Source organism: Pagrus major, chromosome 1 (assembly GCF_040436345.1).
Source record: "Pagrus major chromosome 1, Pma_NU_1.0".
In the NCBI taxonomy this organism is placed as follows: domain Eukaryota; kingdom Metazoa; phylum Chordata; class Actinopteri; order Spariformes; family Sparidae; genus Pagrus; species Pagrus major.
In genome coordinates this window covers 21359490-21385171 of record NC_133215.1, presented here as the reverse complement: position 1 = coordinate 21385171, position 25682 = coordinate 21359490, and the positions used below count along the sequence as shown (strand labels likewise).

The 25682-nt window shown below is 40.0% G+C and overlaps 2 protein-coding genes across 2 annotated transcripts in view; one reads left to right on the top strand and one right to left on the bottom strand.

Annotated features, from left to right (window-relative positions):
- Positions 1-18460, bottom strand: part of stx8 (syntaxin 8) — a 43438-nt gene extending 24978 nt beyond the window's left edge. The window contains exons 1-6 of the mRNA XM_073463164.1: positions 18356-18460; positions 17429-17528; positions 17017-17111; positions 16632-16742; positions 12349-12482; positions 11002-11094 (exon numbers count right to left, since the gene is read on the bottom strand). Coding sequence (XP_073319265.1) covers positions 11002-11094; positions 12349-12482; positions 16632-16742; positions 17017-17111; positions 17429-17528; positions 18356-18372 — 550 coding nt within the window. The 5' untranslated portion in view covers positions 18373-18460. The remainder of the gene's footprint in view (positions 1-11001; positions 11095-12348; positions 12483-16631; positions 16743-17016; positions 17112-17428; positions 17529-18355) is intronic.
- Positions 18461-20953: 2493 nt separating this feature from the next.
- Positions 20954-25367, top strand: LOC140996662 (TBC1 domain family member 24-like). The gene is made up of 12 exons (XM_073467154.1): positions 20954-21159; positions 21317-21522; positions 21622-21883; positions 21979-22095; positions 22324-22740; positions 22826-23065; positions 23277-23432; positions 24364-24427; positions 24581-24679; positions 24816-24887; positions 24942-25071; positions 25177-25367. Exons 1-12 carry the CDS (start codon positions 20954-20956, stop codon positions 25365-25367), a joined length of 2160 nt encoding a protein of 719 aa, XP_073323255.1.
- The last annotated feature ends 315 nt before the right edge of the window (positions 25368-25682 follow it).

The following is a 25682-nucleotide window of genomic DNA, read 5'->3' as shown; positions in this document are numbered from 1 at the left end:
ACAAAGTGGGGTTACAAATTACCAGAACGGAGCACATTAATGAATTTTTGCCAAATATCTCTTTGTTAGGGTCTTGATGGTCTGCCGTATCTGACTTACTGGCTTCCTTTGATCTATGGTTAAAGTAAGTAAATTACCTTAAAAAAATGGTTAGGGTTAGGCTAACTCTAACCCTAACACTTAATGTAATATGGCAATAATATTAACAATAAAGCATCTGTTTCCATTTCAAATAAAGATATGATTAATATAGCTATATTATACATTTCCTGCACTTTGCCAAACCTAAGTGGTATGGTATATAATGATGATGTAAGACAGAAGGAGTAGCTGCTGTAACATTAAGTAAAAAGTTAAGTAAAACCCGTGTATTGGCAAGGAAAAGTCTCCTTCAATTTGTTCAATACAGAAAGGCTGACAATAACAGGGCTGCGGCACCCTTACTCAGCATCCCTGATCGAGTGAGTTAAGTGTCTGGCTACAGTAGCATGTCATACACCCACCATGGCACCAGGCACCCTGCAATAACTCAAAAAACTAAAATATGAAAAAGCCACAGCTGAATGAACTGTAGAATAATAAGTAGAAGTAATAGTAAGTCAAATGGTCAATTAAGTTTTTTTGAAACCTTGACTGAAATAATTCATCATGACCCAATCCAAAAGCTAAGATTAATGTAATAGACGATAATAGATTGTACAGACTGTAGATCTCGGTATTAGCATCATGGTAAAAACACATAATGCTGGCTAAACCTCCTCTAATGTCCACTAAGACAGTATTAAAAAGACGGATTACTCAAAGACATGGTAATAAGACCAAACCCTTTCAAGAACACACACAGCTCAAGAGGTGTTTGTTTCCAAGTGTTGTGTCATCCTCTGCTTTAAAGACGGTGTTGGGAAAGAACCAGTGAAATCATACCTCCCTAGATGTTTTTTTCTTTCCTTATTAGCGTATGCGTTTTCTGGAATAATGCACAATTGATAGTTTGTGAAAAAGCTTGCGACTGCCAGCTTGGTGGCTGTGCGTGTTGTGGAGGATGGATGGAGTAGGGAGTGGAAGGGAAACAACCTCGCCCAGTCTCTACACAGGCCTGTTGGCGGACATCTGGATGTGATCCGGGTCTGCAGATGAGCTGAGCAGGACTGACCGCACCTCACTCCTGCATCATTCTGTATATTGGGCTTCTCTCAGTGTCTGTCTGCATTATATACAGAAGGCCAGAGGTGTGTGAAGGTAAGACAAACAGAGAACTTTAGTGTTTAAAAGGTGGTCTTACAAATCTTTCAGCTCCATTGATACCATTGATAACTATAAAGTGGGTTGGAAGTAACGAGAGCTAGCAACATACTTAAACATTTCAAAATGCAGACATCGTCAAAATCCCATGAACTAAGACAAAAGCACCCGGCAACTGAGCCGTCTCACCTGCCATTAGTAAAGTCGGGTTGTTTCTAGATTCAAAACATATTTCTTCTTTTCATTTACAGTTGTATCAGATACTTTACAATCCATAAGGAATTATTTTCAATGGAATTAAGAAGGGCTTCTTTAGCAAAGGAAAGACTTTGAACACTTAAGACTTTGTTGTCTATCAGCATTTGAAGGTAGTGGATTGAGTGCAGCATCTAGTGGGTGGGATCCTCTTAGGGCTCTCTACTCTAGCCATTTTGTTTTATACACAGTACACACTGATAGCACCACTTTCGCTTTCTTTCAGTCGGCTGTCATCCAGTTTGAGCAGTTCCATGGTCCAATTTCCATCACAGTTTCTGTCAAAAGATTGATTATAAACTGTCATGAGCTTGTATAAATGTTATGGAGGGATTATTTTATCTTTTATCTTAAGAACTGTAGTTATAAGAATGCTGTGTCTCGTGATTTTATTTGCTTGCTCATGAAGTCGGGAACTCTTCGCATCTCCATAAAAATCAAACTATCAAACTACCCTGTGCCTTGAAAATAAGATGCCAAAAGCACTTTGAAAATTACTCAGAACAAACCTGTCTGCTGTCATTTATCCAATTTATGTGCTGAAAAAAAATTTCTGCAAAATCAACTGCCTTCTAATTGTTTCTTAGAGAAGTGTGATGGCACCAGTGTTATGCTAAGCAGGCAATACTTGAGTTGAACAGATGCAAATGGGACATTTTTCCATAGCCATTTCAAGGTAAAAACACCCAAAAGAAACATCAGCTCCTACAAACATGCTGAATCAGGATCATTTGATCCACAGAGCTGTGGGGTGAATAGGTCTTAATGTGCTATAATATCCCTTACACAACAGCTCAGAGAAAGATCCAGAAATGAGTCACTGTGGTCTATGAAATTGTGATTATCATTAGCGCATTGTCTACAAATGCGATAACACAGACCAATCCAATGTTCTCTATACCTTCTGCATATTTTCATCATAAATTTAACATAAGATAACCTTTCAACATGCTTTAATCTGCCATCTACTCGGCAACAAATAACCAGGCCTCAAAAAAAGAAATCAGATCTAAATGTGTGATCACATTCTTGTCAAGCTGCTGTCAGATTATTGGTGCCAAAAAGTAGCACAGAAGAGATGCACAAAACATACTAAAAAGTATTTCCTGTTTTGATAAACGCTGGAAGAATCATTCATTTTGGTAGCTTAATCAATACCTGAAAGCTCCTAACAGTGGTATGACATCTGGGCACAAAACTGGAAGTTTTCAATCCTTTTTATTTCCATCAATGATTGCAAGGTCAAGCAAAGAGACAACATCAGCGGTATCGTCTAGAAATTCATTTGGCTCTGAAATGCTTTACACAAGCAACAACTTTACCACATATAAATAAGTCCTAATGCTTTAAACTGTATATGGGGTCACCTTAATAACCATTACTAGGTATGACTATACTGAATAACATCTCTTCTAAATAAAAATTGAGTGTGTGATGAAAAATAAGCTATTGGCACCGAGCCATTCATTCAGAGAAAAAACATAAGGAAACATTCAGGCAACCTTTTATGTACGGATATTTTGTTCAATCCATCCCAAAGACCATGAAGAAATTTGACACAAGCCAGAATCAGTTCTGTGCACTTTTCTGACATCCATCTGAAACTCTCAAGAGAAGACACATAAGACCAATCAGGGGCATAAAAACAGGTTGCATTTCAAGACAGTGAAGAAAACCAAAGTCTAAACAGACACTTTCAGAGTGATAAAAGGGGGCACCAATCCACTGAGAAAACAAAAGAAGGCGTGATTGATGAAATGTCTTGAGATGTTTTCCTGAGCGTCCCAAAATGTTAATTTCCTTGCTGCTTGGCAGTGGCTGATGTGACCCAAGTCCCTCATGTCATTGTTAGCCCCCTCTTCTCCCCAACTCTATCAGTGTGACACCAACAGGCCAAAGACAGAGATGGATGCCGAGATGGATAGATAGAGAAATAAGGACACAAGGACTCATGATTGATTGTACCCTGGTTAGGATGCGTCACAGGAGGAGTTTGGCCTGGTGACTTGCGGTAACATCTTCATTTGGCCATCTTCTGACATTCCATCACACTGCCACAAACCACTATAATCTTCAACAAGTGTGAAGAGTGCGTGTTGATTGAATATAAATATGTGTAATTAAAACTATACTTTATGCATTACTTGATATTACTATCTGGCGACATCCAAAAAGTCTTTAAGGGGTAACTTTTTCATCCTGGAACCTTTTTTCCTATGTTTTGTGTTCAAGTGTCAACAGCAAAAACAAACACTTTGACAATCTGGAATTGCGTATGGGGATTTCACTGCAGCCTGTTGGCCTGTTGTAGCTGCTGGCTACAGTGGCCTCACTCAATACTGGGCCAATTTAATATGTCACTTAGAAACATAAAATAGGAAATGGGAAAATGGATTCAAGGTTAAAAAGAAAAAAAGCCATTAAAAAATACAATTTCTGTATGAGTCACAAATTGGAAACGTAATCTACTGTTCCCAATTACCTGCTCAGAAAATCAATGAGATCAAAACAGATGGTTTTATGATATAATTATCTGTTAATTAATCCCAGAAAGTGGTGAAATATGGGCTCTGAGATAAGACTATATTTTTTACTATCACAGTAATTGGAAGATGTTTTGTGTCCTTTTTATAGCATGTGTTTTGGATACTTTGTTTTTTTAATTCTTGGTTAGACAAAATAATTTCGAGAGCAGCTTAAAGTTGGCACTTTCTTATGAAAAATGAGACAAAAGGATATTACAGTGTGGGTGGGTTGTCCCGCCATCATCTATAGTTCTCAATAATTCACAAAGTCAAACACCAGCCAGCCGATCCAGTGGTCAAACAAAATGATGCGGCTCATTGGAAGCTTGACATTCCTCTGGTGACAACACTCTTTTGAACATCACATGACGACTCCCTGCATTTCCATGCCATCTGGAAAACACTACTCACTACTACCAGCCTCACTTTCAAGTGGAGCGAATCAAGCAAACAATAAATCAATCTACAACTCTTACAATGCTGAATTTCTGCCGAGTGCCATCATTAGTATGGTTTATTTGCTCACCGAGTGGTTTCTTAAAGCAGAAGCAAGCAGAGGCCTGAGTTCTCTGGGGCGGCTGCTGATGTCACTGTGCTGCAGCAGTTAAGTGCCTGTCTCCTCTCACTCTACTGTTTATTTGGAAGTCATTAGTGTCGTCCAACTTGGGCCCTCTGCTGACGCAAAATCAAATCAGTGATCTAATTATTAGCCAGAAGTCCATCATAGGAGCAAAGCCAATTCTGTTTCTTTAGCGGCTGGCCGACTAACAGAGAGGACACTTGGAAAGTAACACACTTATACTTTAAGAATAATCAGGCTGGTTGACAAAGTGATTTAAAAACACTCCAATTACCAAAAGGTCACTAACTGAGTCAGCCATGTGTTCCAATAAAGGGGGTCCACAAATGACACATGATGTCCAAAAAAGGGGGAAGTACTTCATTACAATTACAAAAGTAGCAAGAGGAATTTGGCTTACTGATGTAATAGCTATTGCTCTGTGTTTAATTTGTTGCAACAGAGGCTCCCATTGGCAGTAGCAAGCCTTTTAAATTCATTACAAGGAAACAGCCAATAGTTTCCCTTGTTTATGTTGGGTTACCCCAAGGCATTACACAAAGACTGGTAAAACAATGAGAACGTCTGGAATCAACATCTACCTTGTCTTCCTTAAAAGCAAAAGCATTTAGTGTGAATAAGGGTTTAAGGTTCAAGAAGTCAGCAGCGCTGTTATACTCGTTTATATATTGATCATATTTTCAGTGTTTTTGTCCACCTATTTAAGTTCACTCGGTGCTAAATGACTCTGGATAATAGTGAGAGGTAAGTGAATGGCAAGCAATAAGCAAAGGCTTGTAACCAGACAACACAAGATTCAGCCTGGACCAAGCTGCTAGGGCAAAAAAATACATCCTTTTTTTCTTATCTCTGGGTTTTCAGACAAAATGAGAATGCACATGTGGTCAGACCTGTCACAGAGCCTAAAAGGAAGTATTTCTTGCCTCTATCTAAAATTTGTTCCAGAAGGTCTCAATCAAAATGAGGATCTGTTTCTTTCCCAGTCCCAGATATACTATACACATTGTGGTTATTGCCGTGTTCTCAGTAAAGATATGAGTTGCCAAAGTAATACCAAGCAGCCCAAAGACTTATTATCGAAGAGAGGGGAAAAAAGGGACAGGACATGGAGAAGCCATGGGTGTGATAGTTAATGTGGGAACACATCTGCGAGAGCTGTCAGAGGTCTAATCAAAATGAGGTCTGGAGGTGGAGACAAATACCGAACAAATACAGTGGCGAAAATCAATTGAATCCGAGGAACAGATTGAGTTTAGCTTGAATATAGATAAACTCATCATTCTTTGATTGGTCCATCCTCACTGCATAATGCCTGATATTGTAGAGGCCATAAGCAAAGAGATACACCTGAAAATACCCTTTTTTTGTTTTATTGTGTCCCTATCTGTCTACATCACAGGGTTTTCAATCACTGCAACTGCAGAAAGGATCCTTTTACAAACTTTGGCATTTGTCAGAGATGCAGTATCACAACACCAATACACCAGTCAAATCCAATTCATTCAGACGCCCATAAAACCCTGACAAATGAGACAGCCTCAAACTCTTGCTGTCCCCTTTTAAAACAGAGCTATTTTAACAAGCAAGCCACTGTCTGTCACTCACAAGTACTAGACATTGACAAGGAATGATGTCATTGTTCCAGGCCACAATCTGAGAAATATCAACACTAATAAAGGGGAAATTAATGTTGATCTTTCTTGGTGGGAAGGGAGTCTACTGCTGATGCAAGCCATTTCGGCTGGTATGTGCCGGACTATTTTCTGCAACATTTAATGTGGAAACGAAAATAAACTAATCTTTAGTAACATGTTAGAAATAAAGGGAAAAAAAAGTTGATGACAGCACATCATTTAACTAATTTTAACCCACTAACAATAATGATTGAATTTCTCTTTTTGTTATGACTGGCAAGTCAGAAGGGAAAATCTTCAGTAAGCAATGGATTAACGTTATGAGCCATAAAACAGAGGTTGAAATTGAGGTAAACCGTCTGCACACTCATTTTTAGCTTTCAGTCCATTTTGATCCAGTTAAGACTGAGAGAGGACTAACTGAGGGCTTTGGGTTCATCTCCAAACCTCTAAAAAAGGGTCATCTTCCTTGCTGACCTCAGCCGGATTTGTTTCCCGAAAAGGAAATGACTGCAACCTCCACTGCACTTGTGTCATGAGCTAGACTGGAGCAGCCAAACTACAAAGAGCTTAATCTATTTATAGCAAAACAGTGCTACAGTACAGTGATCAGGGGTAAAAGGAACCCCACAAGACAGAAAGACAGTCGGACGCCAAGGTTACACGCCAACTGTCAAGATCAACAAGGAGCTTTGCCATTCCCCTGCTTTATAACTTAAACCCGCTTTTCCTTGCCTCTCTGACAACATTAAACTATCGCCTTACTTTTTATATTGTCGATTTTGACATTTAATACAAGTAAGAAATGCAGCACCTACAAAACTGTCTCATGCAATAATCCAAGTAATTTAAGTGAGAGTGTAGAAGGAAAACATTCCAGCAATTTTTATTTGTTGAATGCAGAAAACATTGACTCATTGAGACTCAATGTCTCATAGAAAGAAAAACAGTACTAGGACAGACCACACTTTAAATGTAGTTTGAATCCGTGCAGAGTTATTGCTATGATAACAAGGATATAACACTAAAGGAGACAAACTACGTTCCTCGAATACTGGATTAACCACCAAAGAGAGCTGCAGTGAGGCTGGGTCTTTAGGTTGGCATAGGCTGAGGGCATATAACAGAAAATGCACATAAATCTCTTCATACGTATTTTTGAATTATATCACACAAATTTTTATTTTGTATTAAATCCAACTACCATAGCAACAGTACGACACTGTAAGTTTGTGCACCATGTAGTAATGGGGAAAGCCATTTTCTAATTAGCCACGTAGATTGCCATAGCGACTCCAGAAATAATATTTACCATCGGCATATTTGACAGTGACATTGTTCAAAAGCAGGTAAAACATAACTAAAAGTGCAGATGTGAAACAAAAAACAGAGGGCTGAAAGCAAAATCAAACTGGCGGATAATCATACTGTTCTACAGACACCAAGAAGAGTTAAACATTGACAAAGAAGAAAGGGAGCAACCTGCTGGTTTGCTTGTCCAACAGACTCTGAAAACATGACTGTCGGGGATGTTACATCTGTTTAGAGGAGTCGTACAGTAATCTACAGCTACATGTATGATATATCTTTATTCTCCAACCTGTCAAACACTAAGGAACAAATATGTCTCCAATAACTCAGTATAAGACAATACAGAAGAGACACAGAGAAATGGAAGAAATGTGAAGAAGGTTATAAAATACAGGACTGTTGAAAACAGGCAAAGGAGAGCAGGGAGTGAGATGAAAGATGGAGGGGCAGCAAAAGGTCCCATAAAGGAAAGAAACACAGGTAGGTAAAGAAAATCTGTGGAAAGCCAGAGCCCTGTAGGCCCTGTGAATCATTGCCTGGTGTCAGCAGGCCTTATGGACCTGAAGCTTGGCTGTAAATCGTGGAGACAGAGATCCAGGAGAGACTGTGAAAAGCTTGGACTGGTCCTTGAGGAGGATCAACCATCTGCATGAGCACAGGGACCAGTTACACTGCATGCACCATTAATGTATTTTGTAATAAACAATAGGTCATGTTTATACCTCAGGATTATTATATCATAATACTAAGACATGCTTACCTTAAACCTGGGGAAATGTGTGCAGGCTTCTACAAATATGTAACATTTGGATTCAGATCAACACATGGAGCCGATTACAATTCCCACAGGTGGCATAGATATTTTTGGCCATTACAGAAATAAAGACTTTGGTTCCCATCAAATGTATATTTAAGAGTCATGTGGGGTCAAAACACAGCAGTGACAAGCCATCGTTTCCAGGGCCAAAATCATTTGCCTTCTCCCTCATTTGGAGTGGAACTGGTGTAATTCTCAGTTACAGCTCTCCCATCACCCATTCAGGTTCATACTATTGGAAACAATGACAAAAGGCTGAAAAAACAAGAAGAAAAACACGCCAGTCGGAGCATTAGAGCAATGATCCATTTCTAGTTCAATACGGTAACAGGAGAGCGGGCTAAAACAATCAGCTTTCCTTTCTTTCCCGTTCCCTCTCCCATCGGTGTCAACTAAACATCTGCCATTACTTCCCAGCAGAAGGGAAGGTCGTTTGTTTCCATGCCGAGATCACTCGGTTATACAACCTCTGGACTTGTTTGGGTACGACTGCTCAGACAGGATATTACAGGATAGTACAACGCCTTTCTTTTCCCAACTGGAGGCTGGTCATCAGGGTCAAAACAGACAATAACTGCCTGTGCTGTAGGTGTGTGAGACATCTCCAGATAAACAGCTTGTTAGGAATCTCGGCTGAGTTCACCACAACAATTAACAACAATCTAGTCCGTTCATTTTAATGTGTGTTCGACACTTAATATTTGTTTTATGGAGTCTAACAATCCCTCTGTTGGGATTTAGGATTCATTACTTGTTTCATTCTAACTGTACAACCCAGAGTAGCGGTATTAACTATCCCACTAATTAATCAAGCTCTGAGACTGTTTATTGTAAGTCTAAGTTGGCTAGCCAAGGAGACAGAAACATCAGGTCTAGAGTCCACCCACTCCTACTACAGTGTCTGTTGCAAAGACTTGAGAGCGGCTTGTGTCGCATTTTTCTGACAACCGGACCAAGTTCGAGGGAGTAATAACCGAGCCCGACCCGAACTGGGCAGGCGTTCTGTTTTTAAGAAACGAGATGGACCCAAGCCTGATGCAGTTAGTGTAAGCTGAAGCACAGTTTGTGAGTTTGTGTTACCCTGTCAGCAGTTGTAACCATGGTTACATCTTGCCTGTTTACCCTGTTTACGGACATGTACAGTGACCATGAGCATGAAAAGACATCGTTCTATGTCAACTGACGTGACCAACCCGACCCAAAACCTGACATCATTTATAAATTTTGCCCGAAATCAGCCCAGCCCGTCCAGTCCCAACGGGTTCAGGTCAGGTATCTATGCTCTAACAAAGAGACAAGTAGTCCCCTATCCTAAATCCACTCTAATATATTTTCATTTTAAAACGGTGTTCTAAAAAACAATCTCCTTCCAGATGAGCATTTTAGCAACGTTTCATTAAAAGTCTCCAACTGATTACACATATGACATGACCATTCATGTACACTGAGCATGTGCGTGCAGGTGTAAATGGAAGCAGATAGTCAAGTCTGTGGTTGGTTGATTGGTTGGTTGGTTGGGGAAAGTTAGACAAGGACATACAGCAATGGTAAAAAAGTAAGAAAACAAAATGCAGAATTTAACTGTACAATAGCTGCAAGCATAAACAACAAGGTCAGCAACACCTGGAATTCGCAATGTTGAATTAATTGGAGGTCACTGGTAGTCAAGGTTAGTGTTGTTTGTTTTCTACTGGGGGAAATGTCACATGATAGGGTCATTACGAATTGGAAAAGACACGTGATTGATAACACCCAATCAGGATGTGAACATGGGTGTCTGTTTATTAAAAGTCTCAGATTATGGGGTTTTGAAAGAGTAGTAGTAGTAAACGTAGGAAAAGTTATTCGTTTTAAAACGAAGACAGCCTCAGCCTCGCCAAATTGTCCACTCTCCTCTTAAATTGACCTCCAAATAATGAACTATGAAGTTTCTTTCCCCTCTTTGTCAGAGGACAAGCTGACAGACTAATGCATGTTCTTGTCTCACTGTCAGTGTAAACATCAGAGAGAGCACTCATGATTACATAAAAAAACGATAGAAATACAGGTGTACATCCTCTTTGTAAGGTGACACTCTCAGGCCTTCGCCTAGTAACTTGCTGCAGTCGTCTGAGAGCGATGCATTAAAGGATCTAATTGTTCACCGGTCGACAGATGATCGTCCTAAAGTCTTACATTTCATGTACCGCCCGTCTGAGCTTAAAAACAGTCTGGGGCAATGCACTCCAGTCTGTATGGCACGGTCTACCTCTGATGGAAGCTATTTCTGCACTGATGAGAGGCATTTAGCCAAAAATAACTCAAAAGTACCATTATCTCTGAGAAGATCTGATTCCAGAACACAAAACAGTTTTAAGTAGCATAAGGAGAGAGGGGTCACTTTGCTCTGTGGGATGCATGACAGAGGACAACTTGTTAGACGTGATCATGACCCAGCTGCACTGACAATGATAGTTTGAGGGCGTGTGTGTTAATGTCAGAGTTGTGGGGGTGTGAGGGAGTATCACTGTCCGGCAAGTGACATGAGGCAACTCGTTCCACTGCCGTGCAAGTATGTCTGATTGCTTTCACACTGCTGTGTGTAATCTGTCTGGAATTTTTTTTGACAAATATGTACAGACACAAACTAAACTTTACCGTTCTGCTCATCCAGCTCGTTGCCAATCTCCTGGCCCATCATCTTCTGTCGGCTGATGACAGCGGCGAGTGCATCCAAGCCTGCATCCTGGGCTGCGAAGAGAGAGAAAATAAAAACTGTTGGACCTAAAAAGTAAGAGCACCAAGATTATGCAATGCAGGACAACAATACAGAGAAAATAAAATCTATGTGAAATACATGAAATCACAGGAATCTATGTCAAATTTAGCAGTGGGGTATGATGAACAAAAAAGTAAAGCTGCAATCCCAGTTGAAAACGCTTATTGTAAAAAGAGAGCAGTTAAGAGTATGCTGTAGTTCTGATTTAATGAGGCAACTATTTGGGAAATAGGAATGACAGGCTGTTGAGGTCCAGCTCAGCTCGCAGTGCCACATGTGAGTCATTCAGTACTTTACCCCACTCAGCCTTACTCCTGTTATTATAACTGTGGAGGGCCAAGGTGGAGAGGAAAAACTGTGAAGCTCAAAAGAAGAAAAAGGAAAAGAAAAGATTTGGCCTCTGTAGGTTTCCAAGTTTGACACACACTCTACCACTGGAATTTTTTATGACCGCAGGTTCATACGCTCACCATTACCCAACTCGACCAGAAATCCCAGAGGGGACTAGAAACCTCCATGTGGTTTGGTTTCACTGTCTTTACAGGGATTTCTGATCCCAAAATGACAATAACCAGAGCCGTAATGGAGACATGGCAATGAAGTGTCACACGGAGTCAGGTGAACTAACGTCTGGGTGTTCGAGTCATATCAGAGGCATTCAGGAAATGGAAAAAAAAAGTAGGCATGGACTTACAATATGTTTTGTAGATGTCATTTATAACAATCACATTTTATGTATTAACATACAACAGCATAGTCAATACTAATAATACTAATAATCTGAATAGATGCTCTTGTTATCTTTCAATCGTACGTTACACAACTGTCTTTGTGCACTTAACCGATAGAAGGAAATGTGCATTGTTTTTACGCACACATTAAGAGATGTTACATAATGTGCATGATAAGACTGCGATACTATTAATGATGAGAAATTACAAATAAGGGAAGAAAAAAGAAAAATGAAAAAAAATGAACAGCATATTTAAGAAGATATTTACTCAATTATGCAAAGAAAATTCCTGCCATTTGAGAATTTTGCCATTTAACTGCAGGGTTGACTGTTCGGTCAGTGGCTCCTTCAGTCCAAATGTCAAAGTGTTCTTAAGCAAGAAACTGAACCCCAAATGAATGAGAGACAAATTGTAAGGTGATTTGTCAGTTAAGGTAGAAAAGCTCAATCTAAGTGCAGTCCATTTACCATTTATTCAATCATCTGTAATTACCTTCAATGATTCGTTGTTGCTGCTGTTTGATCTCTCCAAAGTTCAGCCCTCTGGTCTCCTCCGTTTCGTTGACCAGCCAGGGGTTGGCTGCAACACCTCGACTCGCTCCTGCCCCTTGGGCCATCAACGTTGACCTGTGAAACATGATCATGATTTGAATAGGTCCTTTCAAAATTGCTTCCACCATATAAATCAATAAATGTTTTAGGGACCATGAAACGACTATTCCTTCCCAAAAGCAGAGCACCAGCTGTTAAAGTTTCAAATTCAAGTCACCCAACAGTGCCCTACAACTAAATGTAGATGTAAAAAGTACCTGTGTTGTCTGTCAATCACCATTCCATCACACAAGTCTAAAACACTCATCTGGCAGCAGTGACTTTTAGCTATATAAGTAAACACAGTCAGGTTTGGGTGGGGGTATAATGCACATCTGTACAACTCTTACAGCAAACACATCTGTACAAGGCATGTTCTCCTTTCAAAACTGTACTCTTTTGAAGATTCTTTTACAACAAAACCCTTTAGATCACAGAAAAAAACATTTATTTACTCATTTTTTTCTTCTAAGTGTTTTGAATGATTGAAAAATACCAGGTTAGCTTGCAGTGTGTAAACAGTACATGTTAATCTGTCACAGGACTGTGGATTGCTGGGGAGGTTTTTGCCCCGACAAAGTGACAGACCGGAGAGCTCTCTGCACTGTACTGTGCTGTGCTGTGCTAAACACCACTGTGTGGTTTAAAAGCTATTCTTCTGTTAATAGCTTAAAGCTGTGCTGCCTTGTGGTGACGGGTTCAGAATCTCTGTGTGAGGCTGGATTTAACCAATGTCTACTGTGAGCATGTCGTCTCCTGGTCAGGCCCAGGAAAAGTGACCTGAGCCACGTGTAGGCTTATCAGAGGCAGAAGAAAAATTAACATTCCTATGCTAAACTGTACTGCTGTGATTTTGGTGCCCTGCTTAAGTAATTCGGTCTTTCATGGGTACATTTAAACATTATCTTTCAAATTCAAAAGAGAAAGCTTTTTTGGTTAATCTCTCTAGTTAGTTGAGTCTGTTTTTTTTGTTTTGTTATAGTAATGCATAATGCTGCTTTTATCTCACCCAAACTCACACATCTGTGTGTGATCACTAATTCCAGCAGTTTTTGAAGTGGTAAGTAAAGCATTATGAGACCACTCACAGTGCTGGCTAGCTGAGACTGATACCATCAGAGAGGAGTGGGTGAAACGAGGCATTCGCTCTAATCTCTCTGACATGTTTGATTACTATGAGACTGTGTGCCAGCCCTCCACTTCCTCCATGCAAGTGCCCAGTGTGTGAAGATCCAATTAACCAGTCGGTGGGGAGCGCCAAAATCAGTCAGGCACATCTCTTGCACTAGACTGCCGCCATCGGGGCCCGAGTACCCACATCCTGAATGAATGACTTAGACAGGTGAGATTTAACTAATTACAACTATTTCCAGCACAATCAAATACAAAGGAGAGGTTAGCGAATAGTGGAGGAAAGGTGGGTCCGGGGGGCAGCGGGGTGAATCGAGCATTCAAATGTAGGCGCCATGTCCTTTTTTTGCTTAGTCTGAAATGGAGATGCTTAAAACGTATTGTTTCTGTCTGTAACCTCTATCCCTTTTTCTTCTACCCAAAGTTCTCACAAAAAAAAAAAGAGCAGCTTAGATTATCCAAGCATGGCCAATCCACCCCCTCCCACGTTCTGTCCTCAGAGACCACACAGTGGGAATGGGTCCTACCCACAAATCCAAATTACCCACCACATATCACTATTAAAGTTAGGTCTCAGTGAGCAAACTAAAAACCATACAACCACATGATTACAGTTCGCCAAGCTAATTTATTAGCAAATGTCATTTGAGATTTTTTTAACAGAGCCTTTTATGTAATTGGGTGTGTGGTCTGTAAAAAAAGATGAAAGCCCGTACAAAGCACCGCTAAGTAGATCAATCCCAAAACCAAAGCTTGTGAAAGATATCAGAAAAAAGCAGTCTCATATCAAGGCATCCATAAAAGTGGTTCTCCACATTCTACTGATCTGATGAAGTGACTGATGCCTGGTCTCACTCTTTTGTCATTTCAGGTATTCCTCCATGCGTACTACACTGTAAAGGAATTGATAGTGTACAACCACTATTACAAACAAGTTGGGACGCTGTGTAAAACGTAAAAAAAACAAACATGTAGTATTATCCTTTGCAGAGACATGTGTTTTACAAAGTGATGAACCTCACCCCATCCTTGTTTGTGAATGACTGAGCCTTTCAAGGATGCCCCTTTCATACCCCATCATGATACTATTAGCTGTTACCAATGAACCTGTTTACCTGTGGAATGTTACAAACAGGTGTTTGTTGAGCACTCCACAACTTTCCCAGTCTTTTGTTGTACCTGTCCCAAATTGGTTGAAATGTGGTGCACCCATTAAAGTCAGAATAAGCACATACCTAGAAAAATCATTAAAGTTGATGAGGTAAAACATTAGATCTATTGTCTTTGTACTGTCTTTAAGTGAGTATATGTCAAAGGGGATTTGCGAATGATCACATTCTGTTTTATTTATGTTTTACATGGCATCCCTTTTTTGAAATCAGGGTTGTATAAAAGCTGAGCCTCAGCAATATAGAAACTACACTGCATAGACCGTAAAGCCCACTGAGGCAATGTGATTTGTGATTAGGGGGCTATACAAAAAAAAACTGACTATAAAACAGACGTGAGAAACCGGAGGCAGATAACAACATGACACCATTTCCTCTTCCTGTCCAAACAAATATCACCTGCACCAGACTAGGTCAAACATTACACAGAGTAATGACTGCCTGCTGCCTAAGGTTTTCAGCTCTGTCACATTGACATGACATCAGATGATGAAGAGGATATAAGATGTGACATCCAGCTCTTTGATTTGCTCCACAAGTATTCGAATAAATGTTCAGTGGAGGGTAATTAACTGTAAACTTATTCCTTCTATCCTTGTTCATCAAGACACACACACTGCTCAAAAGAATTAGTGTGTGTGTGTGTGTGTGTGTGTGTGTGTGCGCGCATGTGCGTTCTTTTTTCAGGAGGTGCCAAATGTGTGATCAACAGTGCAAAACGAACAAATCTCCCAATAAAAAAGAATTAACTATGAAGTTTAGGATGCCCTGTCAAAATGGCAGACAGACAGACAGACACAGGAAGAGGTCACAGCACACAGGATGTGCAAAGACTTTCACAGAAAGTTAGTGACCGGTGACATCTCATCAAAGCAGAGAACCGAGCCTATGACCTCTCTGGTCAAGGACATAGTCAAGAGAATGAGGATTCATTATTTTTAATTGGGCAACCAGCACCAGATATTATAAAAGAAAAGATCTCGGAGAGGAAAAAAATCAGAAAATGAAAGGTGGCATGTTCTGAGCAGGATGCCCCCCGAAGCATCCTGGGTCAACTCTTTATTTGGTCATTTTGACACTGAGTGGCAGTGACAGACAGAGACTCATGGTGGAGAAATATTACACAAATTTCTTGAACTACTTAAGCAAAAAGCTGGCTATCCCAAAATATTTTCAAAATAAAAGTGCTTTAAGAAAAGCATCAATCCAGACTACTCTAGAATACACTATTTGAGGCAGTAATGTGGCTGAGTAGTTTACGAAACAATCCTTCATATACAAAAGAGGATGGTTCACACTCTGCATTGAAGAGGATTTGCTGGAGATTTCTCTTTACAAACATGATAAGTGCTCCTTATCAGCTACAGGGGGCACATTGAGGGGGACATTTGAACTACTAGTATGGATTTAAGTGAAGTATCACAGTGATCATTAATATGTTTATATGCTGAGATTCACCTAAGCCTTTGAAACAGTCAAAATGTCATCCTTGTGTAATCTGGGGCAGCAACTATGTTCACTGTCAATAAATCTGTCGATTACTTTCTCAATTAATTGATTAGTTGTTTAGTGAGAAAATGGGGGAAAATGTCCATCAGTGTTTCCAAAAGCCAAAAATGACATTCTCAAATGACCACTACCCAAAGATAGTCAGTATACTGAGGAGTAAACAAACTTTTTTTCTTAAAAAAAACCCAAACCAATTAATCGATTATCAAAATAGTTAAGGATTAATTTAATCGTTGACAACTAATCAATAATTTGTGTGCAGCTCCAGTGTGATCCCACTCATAACAGCAGAGGGTGCTTAATGTAATTTCCAAATTTGGATTTTCTTATCTTTTCCTGTCGTTCTGGATAAAATACTATGACTAGATTTTAATACCTGGAAGGTTCAGGCTCCGTGGCGTCTCCCTTGAAGGTGGCGTTGAGCTGCTTCTCTCTGGTTAGCAGGTCATCAATAAGGTTCTGCCTCCTATCAGCCTCTGACTGCATTCTGATGAAGCCACGTTAAAGTCATGCAAAAGGTCAATATTACTTCAAAAACTGTCAGTGATAGTTGGCAGAGGGTCAGTTTGGAATTAACCCAGGAACACAGAAGCCTCTCCAATAGGAAACACTTTTGTAGTCAGGGCAGATCTTTTCAAAACACTCTACCCCCCTCTATAGGAATACTATTGCTACTGAAAGCAAGAGAAACCCTTCAGCCCAAAATGTAATCTCAATCTCATGACTTCCACTGCCTGGAGCATTCTCAGAAGAAAGGATACATTCGCCGAGCCGATGATGCTCGTAACAAACCATCTTTGAGCTGGGCAATATTCTGTTTGAGCTTCTGCAGTGATGCCCGTAGAGTCATGTTGATCTGAAAAGACAGAAGATATTCACACCAACTGGCAGCAAGCGAAACCTGACTATATCTGAAAATATCTGTGGGCAATTCCACTTGAATGTAACAGCTTTATTAATAACAATACACTGCCCACACTGTTTATATTTGTACATATTATGAATATATGATTCTATTTCTGCTCTAGCTCTTCTTCTTACCTTTTTATTATATTGTTTATGTTTTACTATTATTATTGTTTATTGTTATACTGAACTGTCCTTTGGCTGCTGTGACACACAAATTTCACCGTTTGCGGGACTAATAAAGGAATTTCTGATTCTGATTCTTACCTTTGCAGGGTTCCCCCCTGTTCTCTGCTGCCTGTTCCGTTCATGAATGTTTTCTGCTATTTCCTGAGACAAGCGACAAGTGGCATCATAATTCTGCAACCTACAGAGCAAAGAATGGGATAAAGATGTAAATGTAAATCATTAATGACACATGATAATACAGCAGCCACAGAGTAAATTATAGAGCAACATGGAAAGACCCATGTTTAGTTATCTTGTTAATGTGCTAATGAACAAAACAAAGGCGTGACGACAACTGTCTTATCTGTTTACTAGTGTTGTGCAACCTATAGAAATGTAAGAATTGTATTTTTAGAATACCATACAATACAATCAGTACATACAAGCTAGTTTGCCTAACTAGCTCATGATGTTCAGTGTTCAGACTGCCAGAGGGCTTGATGTCATCCGTTTTTGATACTGTAGTTCAATGTTCAATATACCGGTGAGTGTCTAAAAACCTGAATGAACAATCCCGAGAGCCTCAAAAGCATCAACTGCAGCTAATGCTGCGCTAATGTAAGCTACTGCGAGGTGTTTTTGCTGTTGTAGTTTTGTTTAGTTGATTAAAACGTCAGAGAATGAGCCCAGGCTTTATATTCATCATGTGACCTTTTTTTTGCATCACCTTTTCCTCTTTCGATTCTGCTAACGTTAAAGTTTTAGGTTGAATAGTTGCGACAGGATTGCACAACGAATCAAGGACCACCATGATTTCGCAACACATAAAGAGCTGATTTTGTAATGGCTTTTTCAAAAATGCAAGTTACTGCTATTTGGCTAACGCTAGTCTTTAAAGGTAAAAGCTAGCTATCACTTCAGCTAGCAGGATACAGGGAAAGTAGCTAACTGGGTTGTTAACGCCATTTGTTGTCGTATATTTTACAGTTGAGACAATTTATTGTAGCCTTCGAGCATATTACTTACCACGGATCCTGAGACATTTCGATAAAAGTAAGCTACGAAGAGAAAATCCACTTAGTTTGAACCATCCGGCAGTAATCACCACCAAACCTTGTCTTGTTTGGGTGCGACGTCACTACGGGTCACTGCGAGGAACATTTGACTCGAGGGCCGCGGTTTGTACAAAAACGTAAACAAAGGTAAAAATGTGCTTGAAAGGGGCACTATGTACATTTGGAGTAGACAATAGGCTATTGATGTTACAATATTAGAAAGAAATATTTATTTTTTCCATAACTGAATAAACAAACGGTTTTCATAGGAAAATAAGGTCCCCAGAACACTGTTTGAGGTGAGAAAGGTGGCAGGGTCCGCCAAATATAAACAAAGTGAAACAGTGTGAAATTGTGTTGTCCTTTAAGGTCAGTTTGTTTATTCCGTTTATTCAGTCATGACAATGAAGAGAGTTTGTTTGTTAAGTTTGTTTAGGCATTAAAAAATCAGTCAGTGAAGATCTTTCTCTTCTGATTACAATGTCTTCCCCAAAACTACACAGTGAACCTCTAAATACATTACAGATACTTCTTATTTCCTAAACAGCACATGATTTCTGCTTCTGTTGGTTGTTTTCTCAATGATATGTGGGGGTAAGAGAGTCAGCATGCAGTGCCTGAACATAACTACACTCCACTAACAGTTACAGAAATATACTGTAAACGCAACACTTTTGTATTTGCTCCAATTTTTCACAAGTTGAAATTAAAGAATTAGGACTTCATGCACACAAAACAATTATTTCTCTGAGATTTTGAGCACAAATTTGTTAACCATTTGTCTACCAGAGTTCTTGTCCAGTGACACTCTGAAATGTGTATAGAAACATGGACTTCACATGACGAGGGCTACAGATACATGTATCTGGCGATCACGCAGGTGAAGAAGTCCGATGTGGAGGTCCTGTGCTTATACGTGGTCTGCAGTTGTGAGACCGGTTAGATGTACTGCCAGATTCTCAGAAACAACATTGGGGGCGGCTTATGGTAGTTCTGCTCTGGTGAAGAATCCTGCCGCCAGCTTGTTTACTGCACGCTCCCTCTAACCTTGTGTGGCACTGTGTTGTGTGATTAAATTGCACATTTTAAAGTGGCTTTTATCAGGATCTTGATATGCCACACCTGTTAGGGAATAGATTATCTTAGAAAAGGAGAAGTGCTCACTAACACAGATTTGAACAAATTTGTGGTCAAAATCCAAGAAAATCCGAGAAATAAATCTTATGAGTGCATAAAATTGTTTTAACTATTTAACTTCAACTTAGAAAAATGGGAGCAAAGACAAGTGTTGTGTTTATATTTTAAATGTATGCTTGATGGCTTTTATGGGAGTTACTTGCATGCTCAACAGAATTAAACCTTTGCGGAAAGAGAAAGGAATGTTTTAATACCTCACTTATTTGACTTATTTGAAAACAGTTGCAATTTGCTACTTACTACTTACAGAAATGACGATCAGTAATAAAACTGAATCATGCAAACATTTAGTATGTTAACTCTGAGTATTTACTATGTGCACACGGCCAAAGATTCATCTCTTCTGGAAATGGAAATTTACAGCAAGGAGTGAAATGAAAAGGCTATAGGATGTGCACGTTTCTCTTAATGAGGAAGGGGTATTTTGACTGATGATTGGTATTTTTTTAAGAAGCCTTGTTTGCAGGCTACAGAGAAAGTAAGAAACCCATGGCAAATTTCTCACAGTCCTCACAGACTTTGTCTCCACAGAATATTTAGTCTCAATGATGTTTTAACTGCTTTCATTTCTTGCATTACACTCAAAGTACATGTATTAGTTTGTATTGTTCCAGCCTTCATGGAAATTGACACAAAGGAACAACAGCGTGCCTCCTCCACTCATGGGGCTGAGTGTTTTTTAGCTCTATGACATGTGGAGCCCACATATGAGACAAGTACGTGTAGAGGTGTTGTGTTTCATAACCAAACAGTAGTTGTTTGGATCATAACATATATGTGTTGTGTAGAATAATAGCTGTTGGACGAATTCTTGGAATAGACTCATTTGGCATTTTGATGCGACGCATGAAGCAGTTTTCGGAGAAAGACCAAACATCATCGGTCTGACGGCCTTATTATGCACTATCAATGTTTTGATAGGTGTGAATGTAAAAATAAACCCATTTCAAGCAGTTTGTGAATTTCAATAGCAATCACAGTCTGTTGTGGAATGTGAGTGGATGTATGTAACATATCCTGTAAATAACAGTTACATACATAGCAGTCACGAGGGTTATTTGAAGGACATTTGGTCAAATATCATGTGTTTAAAAAAGTGCCTGTATTTGCTCATGTGATGTGAACATTTTTATTCCTTGTTTGTGATTTCATACTTCTCAGAAGGAGAGACTGTTTGGTAAAACATGAGAATCACTGGATTTTTTTCACTCAGCTGAACTCACCACAAATAAACAATACCTCTATGCTGTAGCTTACCTCATACGGACACAGCCCACAGGCTTATATAAGGCCCTGATCCCCTGACGGTGCAGCTAGTCTCAGGAGACACAGTACCTACTAAGTTGAATTTCTTTGAAGGAGAAGACTTGAGATGATTCATGTTTCAAGAACGCCAGAGTTCTCCAATTGTGGAAACATGAATTCAATTTCGATGTGCACATCCTCTGACCAAGACCTGGGCTCTATTGCAGGAGGCAGAAGCAGGCAAAGATCGCACTCTTATTACAGTCGTGAGGACTGTAAGAACTACGGTGTGCAGCTGCAGACAGAGGAAACCTGTCTAAGACCTCGCTCCAGGTATGTTATATTATTAATTCTACAAGGATTTTTACTTACATTCATATGGATTTGTGTTTTATTGTTGTGGTAAAATTGGATAACAAACAGCCAACACAAAAAGGGACTAAAAAGAGGCAAACTTATTACTAACACTACTAAATTAACTGCTCCTCAGGTCCTTTTACAGTTATGAGACATCAGAGCTTTACGCCGACTATGACATGGGAAACTCTACAGGGGCCAGTCCACTGAGGGTGGACAGGCCCCTGTATCAAGTGAACAAAAAGGAAAAGAGAGAAGGTGAAGGAGCTGGTGTTTGTCTCACCTCTAAGAAGTCCAAGTCTAAACCAAACAAGCTCTCGCCATCAAGAGAACTTAATGGTACGGAAATCATGTTCCTATCATAGAAAATAAAAATATAAAAAATCCATTTATATTGCTTATGAAAATGACAAATGTTCATATGCATATTTTGTTTAGGCAGTAAAGGCAATCTGAAGTCAGTGTCCATGATCACCATCTCTGAGTTGGACAACTGGGAAATTAACTCCAGCTCTGGGATGAAGTACGGACAGTTTGTGGACTGGGAGAAGATTGACCCTGAACCAGCACAAAGGTACCAGCAGATCCTGAAGAGTGATCACCAGCAGCTGAAAACCATGGGCCGAGAGGGATTCTGGGCCATGCCTCACACACTAAGGGCCAAAGCTTACTATCACATCATCCACAGCATCAATTCCAGGTTAAGACCACATATTTTATTGTTATGACCTTTTGCAAGATCAGTGTGTACTTTCGGCCAAATGGTCTGAATGTGTATTGCTGTTATATCTGCAGTGGGTCTGTGACTCCAGACAGAGATGTCTACTATGAACTGGCCAAGAATCTGTTTGGAGAAGAAAAGATCATCACCCATCCAGTCCCAGAGTACATGGAGGCAGTAGAAATACCCAGGTACGGCATGATGAAAACATGTTGTACACCGTTGTTCAAAAATCAATAGTCCTACTGTATGAACCTTGAACTGGCAAAATAATAAACCTGTCTCACTGACATGAAGTCAGCTAATGTAACCTGAATGTGATATGGCAGATATTGTAGAATTATTTTCTTTTTTTCTGCTGATGGGGCTGGGATTATAATATGACCAAGTGAGTCATTGCTTATTCTTCTCTTGTCCAGATACTGTCTCAACAAAGCAGGGCTGAACTCTGTTAAGAAGATCCTTCTCTGCCTTGGCAAATACTTCCCGGACATGAACTTCTGCCCCATTCTGCCTGAACTGGTCTCCCTCATCCTCCACTTCAGCGAGGACGAAGCTGAGTGTTTCCACAGCGTGTCCCGCCTCATCTCCTACAATGACCCCAACAAGCGTTACATCAACCAGACCTTCCTCACCTACCGTGCTTCCTGCATGACCTTTGGAGACCTCGCCAACAGGTGTTGCAGAGGCATCCGTAAACTGATTGCCAGCTCCCACCAGAACCTCTTTGAGTTTTACTCTGACTGGATCATGTGGATATTTGCCGACCTCCCGTTCACGTACGCCATCAGAGTGCTGGATGTCTACCTACTGGAGGGCTACAAGGTCCTCTACAGGTTTGTTGCTGCTGCTACATGTTAAACAAAATCCTTCAGTCTGAGTGTGAGATTTCTCAGAAGTATTTCGCAATCATTCCTTTAGGGTGGCACTGGCTCTGCTCAGCCTCTACAGAGTATCCGTGTCGTCCCGAGTGGCAGACGTGGAGGACTTCAGGACAGATATGAAGAGGTTTGTGCAGAACGTAGCTCGCCACTGCACAGCTGAGAAGCTTCTGGAGAAGGCCTTCATGATTCCCATGGCCACGCGGAGGGAACTCAACCTCCTGTTCAATGCCAATAAGGACTCCCTCATGCAGAAAGGCGTCAGCATACACCAGAAGAGGTGGGTTGGTAGAAAAATAGAACAGCCAGTGAGAGGCATATTTCTAAGAAACATTTTGAAATGAAAGGAAATGAATTAGTTTAGATATTTAGGTTCAGAAATCAGGTGTGTGAGATAAAAAATAGTCTGGCTATGCTGAAAAATAAACTGTTCACATCTGTCTTATTTCATTTTTCATGTTCTCATCATTGCTATTTCTATGTTCCTAAAGGCAGTCGGTTGAGACAGTGGACTTCAACAACTTCACCTCCAGTGTTGTGACTGGGACTGGGATGAGAGTCGTCTGGGCCTGGATACCTGAGCGCTTTGCCCTTTTCAGTCCCATCAGGCTGTTTAACACAGCTGAACATGGAAGAAGTCTTGCTTCGTACGTAACATTTATCCAGCACTTTAATCAGAGATTAAGAGTGGGACAGAGATCTAACGAGTTGTCACTCTCATACACCAAAAGCCTTAATATCGTTCATATCCATCTGTTCACACCAGCATTATTAAATGAGGCCAGGTCTTTATGGATCAATAACTCCTGAACATCACGTCCCAGCAGTGAAAAACAGATTCTCCGCTCTAGTCACGTAACAATGAGACGTGTGTTTTCACTGTCAACATGTTTGCTTTGACTGTGAAAGTTAAGTGATGTATCGACTCACAGTTCAGTGGTGGAAAATGCTGTTTAAGTAGAAAAACACCTCAAGTTTCTAACTGAGTGTTTAACCACCTTTTCATTTGTAACACACAGTACAAAAAAAGCAATGCTCTATATAGATAGTGATCATTTCAGAATACAAAGGGCAATTCTGACTATTATGGAGCACCTAAAGTCCCATAAGGTGTTTTTTCAGTGACCCTTGTTTTAACTCTCTCCTTATTTCCTGTAGATAATAAAAGCATCACATATCTAAACCTACTTTTAAATACTGGTCTTACTATCCATTATTAATAAATCATATATATTCAATTATTTTTAAAATTTTACATCTGTAATATTACTGTTAAACAACCATAAATCCGTAAATCCAATGTTGATGTTTCCCATAACTTTATCCCATCTTGAATGACACAAACAGCACCTCTTGACTGAGTTTCAACTATATAGTAGTTTAACATGGAAAGATACAGTATTGTTATTATTAAAGTTGTGATCTTGTCTCAGATTCAAAATGTTCTCTTCAAATAATACACAGTGCAGATTTGTAATAGTGATTTAGTCATCATGAGTGACACTGTCTGGTTGTATATGTAGCATGTTTAAGGGATATTAAAAACAACGCATGGTTTTGTTTTTTTCTGGCGTATAGATTTTATTCACATGTGGAGGGACACGAACCAGCAGTCATGATCATCAAAACTGGGGATGAAGAGGTAACAACACTGAAATACGCCTGATAATTTTGATGTCTCTTTGATTAAAGCTCAGATATGAACCTAAGATTTCTTAATGCTAATAATGATAATAGTTAGTTCACTGGATACACTTTGCATTGTAGTGACATATCAATATTTCTCATTTCTCAGGTTTTTGGTGCCTTCCTGTCAACAGATTTGATTGAAAGAAAAAAGCACGACTCTGAGGGTCTTGCATACTTTGGAACTGGGGAATGTTTTGTGTTTACGGTGAGACATATTGCCGCTTTATTCTTCTTGAATCCAACACTGGTACACATATTCAGGTTTGATGTAACATGCATCAAGTCAGTGGATTTTGTATCTTTATTATCATTCGCTTGAAGACATTTTCTTCCTCTTTCAGCTTCGTCCCAGCATGGAGCGCTACCAGCAGGCTATGGTCAACATTATGACCAGAAGAGCTTACCCTCAGCAGGTTCAAGAGATACCAGCCACTGCAACTCTGACCTGTCCTGCTGGAACCCCCCAGGACCCCAGCTACCTGACGATCCCCTTCACTGCCCCGTCAGAGGAACCCATGACTGCCAAAGAGCCAAAGAGACCCAAGGAACAAAAAGCCTCCATGTTCATAGCGGGCAGCGACCGGCAGCTCATTATTGGTAAGTCAGGTGGATATATTGTGAGAGGAATAAAGTCTAGACAACAGTGATGTCTGATGACAGGGGGGTTATTAATGCAGTGCTGATGGGTGTGTCCTCTTTTAGGTGGCGATGGCGGCCATGCACTCTGCCTACAGGAAGACCTAGAGGGAGGATACTCAGAGGCTTGTGACACATTCAAGAGCACCCCACTCTGCAAAGGACATTTCAAGATCCAAGCCCTGGAAGTGTGGGGCATCCAGAACTCTATCTCCTTTTCTCACAGTTTACCCTCTCAGTTGAAGGGAGAGCTGTAACTTTGCATGTCTTGGTAAACGGTCAGCAAGTTGTTCTCGATCGTTGTGTTGTAATTGTTGTGTGATATTTATTTGTGTAATACACATTTATGCACATATTATGTGAGGTGATTGAGAGAGATTTTTCTTGACCTGTTTTATACATATCAAGTCAAGTCTATTTGTGATAGCTGTATATCACTTATATTGTCTAACTGGACTGTTTTGTTTCGTATCATTTTGCCATAATTCTGAATTTGATACACATAAACGTTATGCACTTTTTATCATGTGATGATCAGTTGTTTGTCTTCTTGTGTCTTATTCAGATATCTG